At 48.1% G+C, this 17,358-nt stretch overlaps 2 protein-coding genes and 1 pseudogene across 5 annotated transcripts; 1 reads left to right on the forward strand and 2 right to left on the reverse strand.

Moving 5' to 3' along the window:
- Positions 1-2,638: 2,638 nt before the first annotated feature.
- Positions 2,639-5,858, reverse strand: LOC121676892 (dynein light chain 1, cytoplasmic). 2 transcript variants are annotated; one of them, XM_042053922.1, is made up of 3 exons: positions 5,704-5,858; positions 5,010-5,147; positions 2,639-3,245 (listed from the first exon to the last, which is right to left on the reverse strand). In XM_042053922.1, exons 2-3 carry the CDS (start codon positions 5,139-5,141, stop codon positions 3,108-3,110), a joined length of 270 nt encoding a protein of 89 aa, XP_041909856.1. In that variant the 5' UTR covers positions 5,142-5,147; positions 5,704-5,858; the 3' UTR covers positions 2,639-3,107. The 2 variants fall into 2 exon arrangements, with proteins under 2 accessions (XP_041909856.1, XP_041909857.1); XM_042053923.1 differs by having other exon boundaries at positions 5,010-5,150; positions 5,704-5,840.
- Positions 5,859-7,711: 1,853 nt separating this feature from the next.
- Positions 7,712-12,731, forward strand: COQ5 (coenzyme Q5, methyltransferase). Of its 2 annotated transcripts, none has more exons than XM_042053921.1 (7): positions 7,712-7,729; positions 8,336-8,485; positions 8,971-9,195; positions 9,928-10,034; positions 11,605-11,693; positions 11,901-12,012; positions 12,129-12,731. In XM_042053921.1, the coding sequence occupies exons 2-7, from the start codon at positions 8,377-8,379 to the stop codon at positions 12,228-12,230; spliced, it is 744 nt and encodes a 247-aa protein (XP_041909855.1). In that variant the 5' UTR covers positions 7,712-7,729; positions 8,336-8,376; the 3' UTR covers positions 12,231-12,731. The 2 variants fall into 2 exon arrangements, with proteins under 2 accessions (XP_041909855.1, XP_041909854.1); XM_042053920.1 differs by lacking the exon at positions 7,712-7,729 and adding an exon at positions 7,787-7,967.
- A 130-nt stretch (positions 12,732-12,861) lies between these two features.
- On the reverse strand, positions 12,862-15,156 carry LOC121676891 (annotated as a pseudogene). The gene is made up of 3 exons (XR_006020647.1): positions 15,015-15,156; positions 14,334-14,474; positions 12,862-13,229 (listed from the first exon to the last, which is right to left on the reverse strand). The product of XR_006020647.1 is annotated as a dynein light chain 1, cytoplasmic-like (transcript).
- Between the last annotated feature and the right edge of the window lie 2,202 nt (positions 15,157-17,358).

The following is a 17,358-nucleotide window of genomic DNA, read 5'->3' on the forward strand; positions in this document are numbered from 1 at the left end:
CAGAATTCTTTACTTTAGACAAAATATACATAGAATTATACTGTTCACTTTTTAAAAATTGAGTGTTCACATAAACAGTAAGAACTGACAGAAACTGTACACGCAAATCTGTGTAATACCTATGTAACACTTGTGTAAGACTTACGATTGTTAGAATTAGACCAGGACAGGTTAAGAAAAGAAAAATCAGAATTGTGTGTTAATCTTATTGGTCAATTAACAAATATAATCCACACTTCTGTAAGAAAAAATATATGGACCATATAGAGCATATAGAAGAAGATGTTTTTGCCTGCGGTTGCTGCTGCGCTTGGCTTTATTATGTAACCCCCTTTGAACACTGCCTTCAAAAAAGCTATGAGACTATGAAATAGAGAGCTTAGCAGAACAGCAGCCTCGTCTGCTCTTTTAACCTGGTCCGAGAAGGAAGGGTACCCCGTCAAAAGCTCAACATCCACTTTCTAACAAAGTTGCTCCTCCATATTTCCACATTTGAAAGGAAATAAGAAATAGCACATGCAATACTAGAAAAAGACTATAGGGACACAATACTTTTAAAAGCAAAATACGACATTTTTATTAGCAAATTAGCTGGCTGTGGAAAGAAATTAAATACAAGGAAGTCTTCTCCCCCACCCAGCACCGAAATAAAAACAACCATATAGTCCAAATAGTGTTTAATAGGAAGATATTAGGAGCAAACAATTGTCCTCATTATAGGACCTGCAGTGCCACACTCAACACTGCATTCCTCCAGAGACCGACTGGCACCCTGCAGAGCATCTCTTTAGACAGGTCCATATCCTTTATCACAGTCCTTTATCACACATGATCACCTATAATAAAAAAGCATTCAAAGTTGCAGGAGCACCTGCCAGAACCACCTGCCAAACAGCCCCACAGGTATCGTCATTCCCAGCGCGCTCTCGGGCGCCGCGCGGTACCACCGCCGTGGCCGGGCAGCGTCGGCCGGGTGTGCCGGGTGCGGGAAGGGCGTGGTTGTGGAAGGACCCGCAGCTCCTCTCACGCCCCAGCCGCGCTCCGCCATCCCCGCCCCACGGATCCGGCCCCTCTCGCTCCGCCGCCATTGCTCCGGAGCGCCTCGACCACACCCCCTGCGGGCCGACCGCCAGCCATTGGTCACCGCCAGGAGTTCGCCGGGAGCTCATTGGCTGCGGCGCGGGAAGATGGGCGGGGCGCTCCCCCAGCCCGGCGTGCCGCGCGCCCGCTCCCGTTTCCATGGTGACGGGAACGCCGCCGGCTCTGCGGCCGCTGCAGCCACGGTGGCCGGGGATACCAGGGAGATCGGCTGCTGCCTAACTCTGCCTGAAGCAATTCTAATGCTGTGGACGCTGCAATGAACAGGGAGGCGATTAGGCTAAAAGCTTCCTAGAAACACTGTTTGCTGTACAAGAGCAAGAGCCTGGCTGGGTGCTCTCCAGTTCGTCAAGGAGCTTTGAGCCCACACTGGGAAGAGTTTCTGAGTTTTTTCTCAAAAAACTATCGGAGAGTCTGCTATCAGCAGAGTCTGTGGTTAGTGGAAAAACACAGAGGAGACTGGGCTTGTCTTCAAGGCTCCACATATTTTCCTTGCCTGCAGCAAATCACCAGGAGTAGGGCATGGGATAGACAGATGGCCTTCAACCCAGGCCAAGGGCTGCTGTAGCTCCTACTTGTCCCTGACAGAGGACAAGCCTGTCTAACCACAGTGCTCCTTGGTGCTGCTTTGGGTTACTGACTTACGTATTTAGCTCAGCATTCAGGTATTCCAGAGTTCAGAAGAGATTTCTTTAACAGGTAACACCAGGCCCCAGGAAAAGTCCAAAGTATCTTGTGAACATGGTATTTCACTTTTCTGAAGCGTTGTAGCACCTATCCCGCTTGATGTCTGGTGTGGATAGTGTTCAATGAAAGGATATTACAATCAAACATTTACCATCTTTATAATGGCTATGATTTCTCCACAGCCCAAATGGACATTGCAGAGACTGCTGCTGCATCTCTTTGGACACATCTGTATCCGCTACCATAGCTGCTTGATCATACATGGATGTCTGTATCAAGGAATGAAGAGGGTTTAGTTGCAGGAGCAGCCCCCTGCCAGAATCACCTGCTAAGCAGCCCCACAGGTATCACCATTCCCAGCACGCCCTCAGCACCACACAATGTGGTTGGGCAGCAGTGGCCAGGTGTGCCAGGCACTGGCACAGCCCTGGGCACAGCCCAAGCAGAGGTGGCTCAAATGCACGTTAAGCACCCGCTCTCCGGCCGGCAGCCCGTCTCACGGCTCTGGGGCTCCCCCTCCCCTGTACCAGCCTAGGCCAGGCAGAGTGCAGCTGTTGCTCTTCGGTGTCGGCCCGCAGGGGGGGTGGCTCTGCTCCATCTCCAGGACCACGACTGATGCCTGGTAATGGTGACGAGTTGCCTGCAGCCATGGCCAGATCCGGATGGAGCTGATCCCAGGGGACCCCCAGGCACAGTGGGAACTCATAGTCATCGGCTACGACAGGAACACCTCGAGCCCGGCATACCCCTTTAGGCAGCATATGCCCTGAGACAGCACTCCCCACAGCTCACTTGGACTGAGTCATCCACCATCACCACAACATTACAAATCAGCCAGAAATAACAACCTGGCTGGGGTAGAACTCAGCTTTTATTCTCCAGCACATTTCTCCAGAGACAACAGAAAAAGAAACAGCTCAGGTTTTGGGACAGCACATCCAGCAAAACAAGAGGGGGAAAATTATTTTATAAAAGTAAAATCAGAGGAGTAAGAGAAGTTTGGAACATAGAGAACTAAACACTGTCAGTACTTGCATAGCACTAGCAGTAATCGGGAAATACAGTAGATGGCTATAAAACTCTCAAAAGCAAAACTGCTCCAACAGCTCTAGTAGCAAAGGATGAGCCTTCTGAAAAAAAAATAAATACACGGAAGACGTTTTTGGTACTTTTCCTTTTTATATCCACAATGTAATGTCATCTGTTACAACATAATCCCTGCCATTGCCCTTGAAGATCAAGGCCTGTGTCCTCAGGAAGGCTGCAGTAACTAGTCAGAGAGTCCTGTAACTGGATGCAAGTTTCAGTAACAGTCCATGGTTCTAGCCAGACTTGAAAAGAAGAATAGCAACTTGGCCGAGGTAGAAGTAGATGAAGTGCTTGGTCTCATGAGTCACGTAGCTGCCAAAGTTCCTTCCCACGATGCAGTGCCAAGTGGGATTGTATTTCTTGTCAAACTCCTGCAAAACAGATCACTACAAATTAAGAACTCTTCTAATAGGTATTCACTTTCTGAGCAAGGCAGTCAGAGGAAGAACAGATGCTCTTAAGTACTAGAATTATCTTATTTACATCTTATTGTTCACCTGCTGCTTAGTCAGACACACAAAAACCCCACAGTGCTTCCCAACTAAGCAGTAGCAGGTTTAAAACATTACTTTTGTTGAAAGCAGTCTTTAATCCCCATAATTCATAACATGACTGAATATACAATCCTCAAGTAAAAGATTCACCATTAGTTTTGTACCCACAGAGCCGTAATTTAGACTTCATTGTTTATCAGCAGCACAGCTGCTAAACAGAAAATTCTCTGCCACATGTTCTGTAACACCAGTATGATCAACACATCTCAGTAGTTGTGTTTTACATATTTTCAAACAAATCCTCTATAATTTCTCAGTAGTTGCTGCAAAGAATATCTGAAAAGTATTAAACTTTCTTTTTAACTTTCTTAGGTACTTTCTGCATCTGGAGAAAAAAGCCTTTCTGTATTGTGGTCATAGCAAACAAGTATTTCTTTAGCAGAGGCAATCATTCTGCATAGCTGAATTACTTCTCATGGTAGAGAAGCTTCTCCACCCCAAGTATCCTGTATTTTAAAGTTATCTCCACCCCAGGTGTCCTGGAGCAGAGCCTCAGGCTTTGAGTGGTACAGCGGTAGAACAGCTCGAGCTGGGTACCTTCAGAAGGACCTCAACGAAGAAATTGCCACGCAATTATACCCTCCCAATCTCAGCTCCCCACCATTCACGGTTCAGACCAATAAGAACATTAGGGTCTGGGGACTTCTTGTTCTTTATTGGGTCTTTTCATTGTCTCTGGACAGTCTTTATTATCTCTTACTGTGGCTTCTGCTGACAGTTATAGCTTCCTTATTTTTCAGCCTGAACTAGGTCTTGAGGCCCTTTTTCACAGTGCTAGGTAAAAGTTAATGTATCTATGTGAAAATTCTCAGCTTGTGGCCTAAAGCTTTATCACTTTAGCTCCTCATGCCAAGCAGTTAAATCTAGACAGTTTCAGTCCAAGTGGCCTTAACATTTCAACAGCTCTTCCACTCAGATCAGTATAACTTCTACTAACGCACTTTGATTTCTCCGTTCTCCCAATCTGACAAAGCAGGAAATATAATCTGAACTAGATCTTTCTGATGTATTGTTAATCCTACATAAAGGACGACACAGATGTTGCAAACAACAGATAATCAGTGCCACCAGAATTTTTTTTCTTTTGTGCTTGTATCACTACATAAGAAGAGGTGTGATTACAGAGAATTGCAGAAAACTGCTTTTCCCTGCTATTTTTGATCCAGCTGGCAAGAACTGTAAAGAGATCCTTAAGATTAAGTTAAATACAATTGAAACCAAGGAGAACAGGGTTCCTGTCAGACAAAAGCCACAGGAGAGCTCAACAGAGTCCCTGTGTTTTGTAACAGCTCATCAGTCACAGGGAAAGTCAGCTGCCACTCTGTCCTCACGTGGACAATGGGACAGTGGCAAAAAAGGGCTTAAACTGAACGTACTGCAAGAAAAAAGCAGGACCTAGAAAGGTCCACATAAAGGGTGGGGAAAGGAACACATGGACACCAGCCTAAAGAGAAAGTCCAACTTGATTATCTAGTGCCTCTAGAACTTGTTTTTCTAGAGCTACTTGACTAGCAGCGTTCTCCCCAATTGATTTTTCATGCGCATAGAGATATCATGAGTACATTACAAGCCAACATCTACCTTCTTTATGTGAGCAGCGATGTCCTTCTCAATGTTGTATTTCTCCAAGGCCTGAGTAGCACATTCCACAGCATCTTGCTGCATTTCCTCTGACATGTCCGCATTTTTGATCACTGCCTTTCGATCACTCATGATTGCCTGCTTGGAGAAAAGAAGAAGGAAATTCAAAGTTGCAGGAGCGCCTGCCAGAACCACCTGCCAAGCAGCCCCAAAGCTCATTCCCAGCGCGCTCTCGGGCGCCGCGCGGTGCCACCGCCGTGGCCGGGGAGCGTCGGCCGAGTGTGCTGGGCACGGGCACAGCCCGAGCAGCGGCGGCTCAAACGCCGGCTCATGTTAAGCACTCGCTCTCCGGCCGGCAGCGACACAAGCACCGCCGCAATCTCCGCCCTCCCCAGTCCCGCTCCGGCCGGGAGCTCCGCGAGAGAGCGCGGGCGCTCCATCGCCCGGCCCCGACGGCCCTTCCCTCCTCTGAGGGAGGCGAAGAAAGCCCGGCACGCGCGGCCAAGGGCTCGGAGCCCCGCGTGGCTGCAGGGTCCCGCCGGCAGCTGCCGGGGATGCGGAAAAATCGGAGGCGGCGGCCGGGGTAGAGCCCAGGCACGGGGCTACCCAGTCCCAGACGTCCCAGTACCCGAAACGGACCCAGCCCCTCTCGGCAGCTGTCCCTGCCCAACGTTCAAGGCCATCAACACCTTACCCTCACCGTCGAGCGGGCGCCGCGGTATCGGCGCGGTGCGGATGCAGAGCCGCTGAGGGTGCGCGACGTGCGGAAGGATCCACACACTCGGCTCCGGCGCCGCGGCTGTTTAACCGACCCGCGCGGGCCGCCGGCGCCCCCGAGCGCCCCCAGCCCCGCCCCCTCAGCCCCGGCGGCCAGCCATTGGTCATGGCCACCATCACCCCGAGATCTTATTGGCCCCGGTTCGGCGCTCTTGCAGGGTTTTGCCGCAGCAATTTCTTTCAGCCCGGCATGCCTTGCGGCCGTTACCACAGCGACCGGCGGCCGCGGTGATGCGCGGCGGGGCAGCACGGCCTTGGCGCAACCCCGGAGCCCCGCCGGGCCAGCGCAGGGCAGGCCAGGACTGGTGGCCCTCAGGCCGTGCTCAGCCCTTCCCTGTCGCTTTCTTTCTTGCTTCACGGCAGAGCTGCTTGAACGCAGGAAGGAGGGAGGGGAAGGAATAACCCCAAGCACCGGTACAGGTTGGGGGCTGACTGGCTGGAAAGCAGCACTGTGGAGATGGAACTTGGGGTCCTGGTGGACAACAAGCTGTCCCTGAGCCAGCTCTGGGGCACAGAGCCAGTAGTCTGCCTTGGGGGCCAAGAAAGCCAATGGAATCCTGGGGAGCATTAGGAAGAGCATTGCCAGAAGGTCAGGGAGATGATCCTGCCCCTCTCCTCAGCCCTTGTCAGGTGTATCTGGAGTGCTGTGTCCAATTCTGGGCTCCTCAGCACAAGAGAGACATGGAGCACCTGGAGCGGGTCCAGTGGAGGGCAACAAGGATGATTGAGGGACCAGAGCATCTCTCTTATGAGGGAAGCCTGAGGAAGGGGACCTTATTAATGTATATAAATACCTAAAGGGTAGGTGTGAGAGGGTGGACCAAGTTCTTCTCGGTGGTGCTGAGAAATAGGACAAGAGGCAGACAACGAGCAGAAACTGATGCACAGGAAGTTCCACCTGAGCACGAGGAAGAACTTCACTTTGCAGGTGACTGTGCACTGGAACAGGTTGCCCAAAGAGGTTGTGGAATCTCCCTCAGTGGAGATATTCCAGAACCGTCTGGACACAATCCTGTGCCATGTGCTCTGGGATGACCCTGCTGGAGCAGGGAGGTTGGACCATATGACCCACAGTGGTCCCTTCCAGCCTCCCCCATTCTGTGACTCTGTGCATGCAGCTGGTCACTGGTGTCTGTGCAGTGTCTGTGACTACAGTGTGAGAGGGACTCTCCCAGTCACTGCTCTGGTAGGCAAAGATCATCTGTCACTACAGCTGAGGCTGAGAAAAATACCCAACAAAATCAAATATGATGCTTTGGAGGGCATCCTGCTGCAAGGAACATAGAATTAAAAAATATTATATGAGAAAAATAGGGGAAAATCATGGTGTGGTCTGATGACGGTGCTAAAAGTCTCAATATGGCAGGAAGATCCTGGTGAGGGACCCCAGCTCATGCCCTGGGAATGCAGTCCCTGGGCTGATCTTAACAGCATGATGTCATCTCTCCTGAGAATAGGTTAAGTAGCTTCTTTGTATCTACAAGTTGGCAGAACTCCTGAATGATTCAAAAAAAAGTGATAAGCAGGCCGGGGGGAGGGGGGGGGGAAGGGTAGAAAAGGTTTCTAATGTGTCCTAATGCTCTTGACAGGAATCAAGGCACCTTTCACTCCTTGCAATTCATCAGAAGCCACAAACTCTCCCTCCTGCTCCCCACGAGGCTTCACTTTAAGTGAAGGAAAGTCCAAAATTAGAAATCTAAAGAAAAACTAAATAAAGTTAAAGAAAATAAAGAAAAGTTAAAGAAAACGATTTACAAAATTAGTCAAGTACACCGTGAGGATTGTGTTCGGTTTGGGTTTTGGGGTTTTTTTTCCCTGTCATGTTAGTCCTCGCAGCACAGGTTCCGTCGTGCCGTAAGCAGCGGTGGGACCGAGGGGGGTTCGGTGACCGTGTCCGGCAGAACTGGCGTCCCGTGGGGCTGCGGAGAACGCGCCGCTCCCCGGTACGTCCCCGGTAGGAGCAGACACTCGCCGGAGCGCGGCTCCCGCCCTGCGCTGGCCCGCGCCGCCCCCGCCCCGCCGGTGCCCCGAAGATGGCGGCGGTGCGGCTGTGGCGGTGCCGCTGCTGGGCGCTGCTCTCCCGGCCCGCCGGGAGATTGCGGGCGCGCCGCGGTTTGGCTGCGGGGCCGGAGATGCACTTCGGCTTCCAGACCGTGACGGAGGAGGAGAGGAGGGAGAAAAGTGAGGGCGGCGGCGGGGGCGGGAGAGGGGAGGCTGGGCCTAGAGCCGAGCTGGGCTCCCGGGCAGCCGGTGATCGTTCTCCAGGGTGCTAGGGACGTTGTTTGGGGCTGGGCCCTTGTTTGAGGCATTACCGGGAGTCAATATCACTGTTACTCCCTTCAGCTCGGGAAGGCTGTGTTTCTCCAGAGACCTTTGTCAGGCAACAGGTTCAGTAGGATTCAGTCATATTATTTTGTAATGAGTTTTCGTGTGGTATTTTTCAGCTCCACGTAGCGACAGACTTCTGCAAGGCAATGAAGGATACATTTTACTTCGACATGAGCATTTTTAAGTAAATTGCATCTCATTCCCATGTCCTTTCTTTGCAGTTTACCAGGTCTTTGAAAGTGTGGCCAAGAAATATGATGTCATGAATGATTCAATGACTTTAGGAATTCATCGGGTATGGAAAGATATCCTCATGCATAAAATGAACCCTTCCCCAGGAACACTTCTCCTAGATGTTGCTGGGGGAACAGGTAAATAATTTTGGTGAGTTCCACATGACAATGCCACACTGTTTTTCAGCTGTTTGAGTCTGCTCAGAATTATGTTGCCTGTTGGGGTTCCCCCCCCCCCCCCCCTTAGCTCCCTGTCTTTAAAACTAGTGAAGCATCTACTTGACTCTACTTGACTTTCCGAGAGAAGGGTTGAGAGCTATTATTTTAGTGTTTTTTAATATCTTGCTTTAAGGGTCTGAGAGTGTTATAGTACTGCAATGATATGTTGTGGAACACTGTGTGAATTTGTAGAAAGTCATGGACTCTGATTTTAATAAGTTCCCTTATATACATGTACACACACTCTTTCTGTGTCTGTGCAGCATGTCTGAGGGGGTGTTTTTATAAATATATATGACTGAAAAGAAATATTAACTCAGTTGGATGTTCAAAGCCTTATGTTTCAACTTCCTGGAGTCAGAAAACATTCCAAAATGTGTTTCTTTCCTTTTAAACAATTGCAGGTGATATTGCCTTTCGATTCATTAACTATGTTCGCTCTGTACGAGAACGCCAGCTCCAGAGGAAGCTCAAGCACCGTCAGAATTTGTCATGGCAGGAAATTTTTGAGAGTTACCAGAAAGACAAATTTAACTCACTAGGAGATTCCCAAGTGGTGGTCTGTGACATCAACAGAGAAATGTTAAAAGTTGGGAAGCAGAAAGCACAGCATCTTGGCTACTCTGAAGGTAAGTAATGCATTGTACCGTGGCAGTAACATTCCTGATAGCAAGAAATTTTAAGTGGCAGAGTTTTTTTTCGCTGTTTCCCTGTGTACATTCACCAAGAGTGGGAACTGTGCATGGGGAGAAGGAACATGAGTTACACAGTCAGTGATTGTGCATTTTGTCTATATGAGTGGTGGGCTTATCAGTAACCTGGACATCCATGTCCCACAGATAGACATGGTCTTGATCCTTTGGAGACTGGGAAGCAACACAGCTGCAACTGCATCACATACTGATAGTCCTTATGGAGGGAGTGTGGCTTTTCATGTTCCTCAGACTTCGGAAGCTTTCTAGCAAAATGTATTAAGTGTTTGGTCAGTGTTGCATGGCAAAACATTAGTAGTTGTCTATAGTTACACTTTGAGCAGAGATTTTCTTTTTACAACTTTGCCACAAACAAATGGCAGCCAACAATGCTTTCCACTATAATGCAAGTTTTGGGTAAAATCTTTCTGGCACATACATACTATGTGTTTATGTGGAACAGTGTTTTGGCTGATCTGCAGAATTAACTATTCTGTCTTGAAAGATTTGTGAGTATAGGTCAAGGTGTCTTTGCTCCAACAAAAGTGCAAAATGGAAACATTTGGTTTAAATATCACTTTAAAACTAATGAATTCCTTCTAGAATGGGTAAGTTCTAGCCTTTCTGGAGCAGTCTGAGTTCAATTCTGGGACTTGTCTTTCACTACAGGCTTGTCCTGGGTACTTGGGAATGCCGAAGAGTTGCCCTTTGATAATGATAAGTTTGATGTTTACACAATTGCCTTTGGAATCCGAAATGTAACTCGTATTGATTTGGTAAGTTACTAGAATGTATCCTGACATATGGTCCTTATGATTTTTTATTCTACAAAGGAAGCAAAGTAGGAACTCCTTTGGATAAAGGAAGGTCCTAGTCTACTCCTGAAACATTTAAAATAAGTGGCATGTAGTATGCAACTTCTTTGAATAGAGAATGCAATCAACTGCCCCACCTTTGCCATAAAAATGTAGATTTATACCAGTTGCGCCCAATCCTTACAGCTTGGCAAGCCACACAGTCTCTTCCTAAGGCAAAGGGCTGGATGCTACAGTCATTCCCCACCTTCTCCTGACCTATGGCATGGCTGGATATACACATGCACAGTGCAGTAGTGTGTATATCTCAAATCTTCCTGAAGCACCTGATCTATATCCCACTGACAGTGGGTCCAATGCTTCCTGTCCCCTTCTGTTTCCCTGCCTGAGTCAACAGAACTGCCAGAGCAGAGTGGGAAGGAGGCTGCTGCCCCCACTGCTGGTGAACTAACCTGTTCAGCCCACTTCTGCTCAGTGTCTTTACACTGGCTGGTGGCAGAGCTCACTATAAAGAACAAGTATGGTTTTAATTAAGATAAGTCTTACCCTATAAACCATCTCTGTCCTTTGAGAAGGACTGGCTGTGGGGGTGACACCTGACTGGATATGCTAGTTGTCTGTTTTGGAGGAGTGTGTTACAAACTTGGCAGAGCTCCTGTGGAAGGTGTAGCATTTGGATCCAAACCACCTTGAACCATATGCATTTGAACTTAATGTGGATGGCTTCTCCTGGTGCTTTGTCTGCACCCTTCCAAAGCAAAGGCTCTTTGCCTTCATGCATACAGCAGTCTGGTAGCAGAGCTCCTGTGTAGTGTTTATATTTTATCCTGTAGGAACAGGACAGTTGAAGTCAAGCAGATGTACAGCCTTCAGAGGTTCTGGAATACAACTCTGCTCTGCTCTTGTATGAAAGAATATACAGTTTTAAACAGAATTTTGTCCAGATTCTTGTTAGGTATTCTATTTCAATGCAGGATGGAATTTTCAAAGTAGCCAAAGATTTTCTTCTTCCTTCTCCTTCTTCCTGTTCTTGCACATTGCTCATCCGAAACCCAGTATCATTCCTTCTTTGAACCTTTGGGTGTGCCTCACAGTAAAATCCTTTCTTTTGATTAAAAAAAACCTATCATGCCCTTTTTTCATTTTCAGTTTCTTGTAGGTGAGTCACCTTCTCCCTTTTCTGTTTGGTATGTAATTAGAAGAGCTCTGCCAACAAACTTTCATCAGATGGGAGTAGGGAAAGAAAAGAAAAATTGCAAACCTGACATCACAGTTTTGACACAAAGCCTTGTAAAAGTCTATTTATGTAGCAGCAAGAGTATTTGTGCTTTGGGTTTGTGTCATGTTTGGTTTTTTTTTTTTTTTTTTTACTTGTCTTGAGATCCTTCTCTACATTAAATATTGTAGATTGCCGGTCAGGATACTCTTAATTCCCCTCAGTTCATCAGAGCTGCATGATAATATCACATGGCATGATAATAGGCAGGTGCTGTTCTATAGAAACAAACTTATCTCATCTGCTTTGTCTCAGGCACTTCAAGAGGCCTATCGTGTGCTGAAACCAGGAGGAAGATTTCTCTGCCTTGAATTCAGTCATGTCAGCAACCCTCTTCTTTCCAGGTAGGAACATGGTGACACTTTGTGCTGTGTCACAAGGCTCTCTTATTTGTACTCAGAATAAGACATGGAGACACTTTGAGGCTACATCTTGGTGCACTTTTAAAATCAGCTACAGACTGCATAGCATAGTGGCAGAGAGACCAGCTCATGTTGGAGAGGGTTTAAAATTTGTTTCTATTGATCTGTATTTGTTGTCTCTCTCTGCAGGCTCTATGATCTCTACAGTTTCCAGGTTATCCCTGTCCTGGGTGAGGTTATTGCTGGTGACTGGAAGTCTTACCAGTATCTTGTGGAGAGCATCCGACAGTTCCCCCCTCAGGTAAGGTAGTATTTCCCCGAATTCATTAACACACAAAACACAATTCCAGCATAATCTTGTGGCCAGCTGGTTTACAGGCCTTCAGGTTGTTAATAATTATGGCACTTATTTTTCAGGAGGAGCTGAAGGCAATGATAGAAGATGTAGGCTTTTTCAAAGTGGATTATGAGAATTTAAACTTTGGCATTGTTGCCATTCACTCAGGTTTCAAACTGTGAGTCTGTGTAGCAAAACACCAAAAGTATAATTTTCATGAAGGTTATGAAAGCTGTGGAATTTTAATGGCATCAAGAGGAGTTCCAAGAACTTGTGCAGCAGATACTTGCTCACCAGCCAAACTCAGAAGAACACAAGTTACCTATCCCCACCAAGAAACCTGTGGAGTGACTCCAGTGGTGTTTCTTACACTTGCATTTCCCTTCAAGTGCAATGTAAAAGACATGGCCAAAACTGAGCAATGCTAACAAGTGAAGCAAGTTGGCAGTGGGTGTGGATACAGAAATAGACAGATTAGTCTTCAAATACGATGCCTTTCTTTTTACTAAGCTTTAAGGAGGATATTATACTTGCGAAAAGTAACTTGGATTTATGAAGTAACTATGGACTTCTATGAAGCTGTTATTATCTTTGTCATGTGGAGTTTAGGGATTTTTTCCCATGACTCCTCTACTTCTTTCAAAGGCAAATGGAAAGTCTTATGAAATAAAAGGGCTCTGCATCAACTTTTTTCCACTTAAATCAGTCTTGTAAGAAGGTTTGCTAAGAAAGGATGGATTTGGGAATAGAGTTGGGGATGTTCATCCGTCATTCACAAGGTAATAAAGAGAGTAATGCAAGAGGGCAAAGGGATAAACTTGTTCCAACAGTTTTATTAGCAAAGAAGCCGTCTTTTGAAAGAAAATAAATACAAGGAAGACATTTTTGCTTCTTTCTATAGCCACAATGAAAATACCAGCTGCTACAGCAAAATCCCTGACTATTAACGATACAACAAAAGACCTGAAGATCAGGAAGGCTGAAGGTGGGAGTCAGTGTGCAGTCCTGTACCCAGGTGCAAGTTTCAGTAACAGTCCACGGTTCTAGCCAGACTTGAAAAGAAGAATAGCAACTTGGCCGAGGTAGAAGTAGATGAAGTGCTTGGTCTCATGAGTCACGTAGCTGCCAAAGTTCCTTCCCACGATGCAGTGCCAAGTGGGATTGTATTTCTTGTCAAATTCCTACAGAAGAGAGAATTAGAAACTCAGCATTTTCATGGTAATTATACTAATATTGTCTAACAGTTGGGGGGGGTTTTTGGCAATGATTTGTCACTTGTTAACAAGTATCACTTTGGTAAGAAGGCAATTAAGGAGCAGCATATGTTCTTAAGTACAAGGATCATCTGTCACTTTATAACTCATTTGCTGCTTAGTCATATTAAAAAAAAAAGTGCTTCCAAGAAGAGCAGGAATAAGCTTAAAACATATGGTTGGGGAAGTAGCTTTTCCCCTAAAGTCATGCCATGATCTCAAACCATAACTTCTAAGAACTTCACTGCTTGTTCAGAATCTCCAACAAAACTGGTATTTTGACTTCATTAGCTGTTTTTTGCAATAAGGATGTTGAAAGGACACTTAATGGCAAATTCTCTGCCACAACCTTGACACCTGGTCATCAGATGATGCTGTGACACACTGTTGTCAGGAGCCTGCTACAACTTATAAATAAACTCCTGTTTACAGGTCTACAGTGAGCAAACCCATGCAGTCAGTAGATTTATACTCCAGTACCTAAGAGCTGTCATCTGAAGATATTTTTGTGAGGACATGGGAGTTTCTGTTCTGCTCAACCAAACCCTTCAGTTACTTGCAGCTCAGTCAGGCTCTCAGTAGGAGTGAAGAGAGAAAATGTGACGAACTGTAAGCTATGAACCATCTGTTCAGCGTTAGCATGAACAGCTTGTCTTACATGTGGTGGGAAAGGGAAAAAACCAAACGCACTTATTACATGGTTGGCAAACCACCACTCTTTAAATAGGCTGCACAGAGCCTATGTCTTGTTACCAGCTCATCAGTCACAGGGAAAGTCAGCTGCCACTCTGTCCTCACGTGGACAATGGGACAGTGGCAGAGAAGGTGTAAGGCACTACAAGAGAAAAGCAGAAGGACCTAGAAAGGTCCACATAAAGGGTGGGGAAAGGAAAAGAAAGAGAGAAAGTCTAAGTTGATTATCTAGTGCCTCTAGAACTCGTTTCTCTGGAGCTACTTGCCTAGCAGCCTTCTCCCCAATTGATTTTTCATGCGCATAGAGATATCATGAGTACATTACAAGCCAACATCTACCTTCTTTATGTGAGCAGCGATGTCCTTCTCAATGTTGTATTTCTCCAAGGCCTGAGTAGCACATTCTACGGAGTCTTGCTGCATTTCCTCTGACATGTCCGCATTTTTGATCACTGCCTTTCGATCACTCATGATTGCCTGCTTGGAGAAAAGAAGAAGGAAATTCAAAGTTGCAGGAGCGCCTGCCAGAACCACCTGCCAAGCAGCCCCAAAGCTCATTCCCAGCGCGCTCTCGAGCGCCGCGCGGTACCACCGCCGTGGCCGGGGAGCGTCGGCCGAGTGTGCTGGGCACGGGCACAGCCCGAGCAGCGGCGGCTCAAACGCCGGCTCATGTTAAGCACTCGCTCTCCGGCCGGCAGCGACACAAGCACCGCCGCAATCTCCGCCCTCCCCAGTCCCGCTCCGGCCGGGAGCTCCGCGAGAGAGCGCGGGCGCTCCATCGCCCGGCCCCGACGGCCCTTCCCTCCTCTGAGGGAGGCGAAGAAAGCCCGGCACGCGCGGCCAAGGGCTCGGAGCCCCGCGTGGCTGCAGGGTCCCGCCGGCAGCTGCCGGGGATGCGGAAAAATCGGAGGCGGCGGCCGGGGTAGAGCCCAGGCACGGGGGAGCCGCCAGGACACGCGGGGTCCCCGGGTTCCGGAATGGTTGAGTCTCTCTCGGAGCCGTGCGCGCCCCGTCCCTCACCGTTCGGGCGCTGCGGGACCGGCGCGGTGCGGAGCGAACGGCGCTGCGCTCTGGTCCGTGCGCGCCTCGCAGCGCCTCAACCCCGCCCCCTGCGCGCCGGCCGCCAGCCATTGGCTATCGTCACCGCCCCCCGAGCGCCCATTGGCCACCGCTGCCGGCCGCCGAGCGCCCATTGGCTGCGGCGCGGCGCCCGGCAGGCCTTTACTGCAGCGTTGTCTTGCGGCCCGGGATGCCTCGCGCCGCGTCCATTCCCTTAGCGACCGGCGGGATGCGGGGAGGTAACGGGAGCACAGGGCGCATGTTTTGGGATGATCACGTAGATTTGGGCTGTGTATGCAAAGCTTCAGTCCTGGCTCCCGTGCTACTCGTCTGCTGCGCCAGGGGAGGGTTAGGTTGGACATTAGGAGGAATTTCTTCACAGAAAGGGTGATTAGACACTGGAAGGGGCTGCCCAGGGAGGTGGTGGAGTCACTGTCCCTGGAGGTGTTTAAGGAAAGACTGGACATGACACTGAGTGCCGTGGTCTGGTTGACATGGTGGTGTTGGACTCGATGATCTCAGAGGTCTTTTCCAATCTATTTCTGTGATTCTGTGTGGCATCAGCAGGTGATCCTAGGTAAAAAACTTGTTCCTTAAAGTATGCTCAGTCTCCAAGGCATTGTAATATGTCCACCAGCTCCTGTAAAACACCTTTCCATAGTTGATATATGGGCCCCAAAAGCCACTTTATTACTTGCCCCAGCCTGGATCACAGAAATGCTGACGTTAACCAATTATCTCTGCAACAGACTTTGTTTCTCTTTGAAACAAGCTCTTGTTGGGAATAGCCCTTTCAATAGTATGTGATATTACTGAAAGAATACTGGGATATTACCTGGGGTAGCTGTTTCAGTAATATGCCCTTTACTGAGAGTGAAGCCCACCCATGCTGAAGGAAGGAGTTCCATAGCTTGTAAATGACACTTGATCATCTGTCCTGTTCACTTGTCTGTTTTCAGTTGTGTGTTTTCAATTCAGTGACCTCTGATCGAAATCTCTGACCCATATTTACTGGGTGTCGCGGGTTCGGTTTGTAACCGGGCAGAAACACCAATTTAGTGTAGTGGTTTGGTCCAAAATACTCATTACTGTTTATCTGCTGTGAGATAAGAATTAGGAGAAATGCAAAACAGGCACCAAACTTGAAAGAATATAAAGAAGTTTATTAACAGACCTAAAAGAGGAAAAAAATTATACCACCTTCAGAACTCTCCTCCTCCCCCCACCTTCCTCCCTTCTCCCACTGACAATGTTCAAAGACAACCCTTAAGATGTTCAGTCTGTTTACCACTTCCATAATAACCTTGTTCAGTCCATTTAGAAAGAGAAGTCTCTCCTTGCTCATGCTATGAAAACATTATCACAACGAGACAGCCGCCCACTTCCAAATATTGTTCAGTCCATTTAGGAAGAGGAGTCTCTCTACCTGCGTGTGAGTCCTTTCCCCCGACTTGCAGCTTTTCCCGCAACTGCCTTCGAGGGTCCACTCTTGAAGTTTTTTGGGGTACAATTTTAAGGTTGAGCCGTTCAGAAACAAAAGCAGAGGCCCTTCTCCTTCCCTGGGAGCAAAGGGTCTTCATCATCTTCATCTTTAGGACTATCTCTGGGAGTATCTCTAGGGACTGAGGTTTTCTCCTTTCCCGTTTGGAGCAAAAGTCCTCATCTGGTTCATCTCTCCCTGTCCAAACTTCTCATGCAATTACAGCTGCATCAGCATCTGCCTATCTCAGCGCAGGTGCTTTTGCTTACGAGTTGAACACTCCACCCCCCATATCTTCATGAAATTACAACAGGATACTCTGATATATCATAGCTTCACAACAGAATTTCAGCTTTAAGCATCTCCTCTCTCTTCCCTCAGGTTTTCAGCTCTTCACAGCAATAAAAGGGTTAATCTCACCTCGGCCTTGCAGCTTTGCAGCTGGAATGTTGAATTTTTCTTATCGCAGTGGAGAGGGGGGAGAGTCGAGCCGCTCCAGCTGCCCACGGCAAGGCAGTGGGGGGGTTCCATGGCTGGAACAGGTCCATTGACTCCAGGATGGCCGTGGCCCGGCCTGGCCCAAGCAGGGCCTGGCCGGGCCCGCTGGCCCCCACACGGGGCCCGCAGCCACCTGTCCCAGCACCGGAAACGAGAGAGAGCTTGGAGGGGGAGTTTGCCTATTCTTAAATGTGGATCACAGAGGTGATCACAACTTTAAGTGGCTTAGAGAATTGTCCATATTCAAACTGGCCAGCTGATAGGTTCTATCAGTTCCCAGAGGAAACTGTAAGCACCCCTTAGCAAGGACGTCCCTTCCGGGACTAT

The sequence above is a fragment of the Corvus kubaryi genome, unplaced genomic scaffold (genome assembly GCF_017639235.1).
Source record: "Corvus kubaryi isolate FWS band 111438036 unplaced genomic scaffold, C.kubaryi_AGA036_p1.0 split1-37173, whole genome shotgun sequence".
NCBI classification, from domain to species: Eukaryota; Metazoa; Chordata; class Aves; order Passeriformes; family Corvidae; genus Corvus; species Corvus kubaryi.

Excerpts from the sequence above, each read along its gene's own strand:
- LOC121676892 (XM_042053922.1), bottom strand. The coding sequence starts at position 5,141 with ATGAGTGATCGAAAGGCAGTGATCAAAAATGCGGACATGTCAGAGGAA. Across the intron at positions 3,246-5,009 it reads TCGCTGCTCACATAAAGAAG|GAGTTTGACAAGAAATACAA; the intron begins GTAGATGTTGGC and ends TCTGTTTTGCAG.
- COQ5 (XM_042053920.1), top strand. The coding sequence starts at position 7,820 with ATGGCGGCGGTGCGGCTGTGGCGGTGCCGCTGCTGGGCGCTGCTCTCC. Across the intron at positions 7,968-8,335 it reads GGAGGAGAGGAGGGAGAAAA|TTTACCAGGTCTTTGAAAGT; the intron begins GTGAGGGCGGCG and ends CTTTCTTTGCAG. Across the intron at positions 10,035-11,604 it reads ATGTAACTCGTATTGATTTG|GCACTTCAAGAGGCCTATCG; the intron begins GTAAGTTACTAG and ends GCTTTGTCTCAG.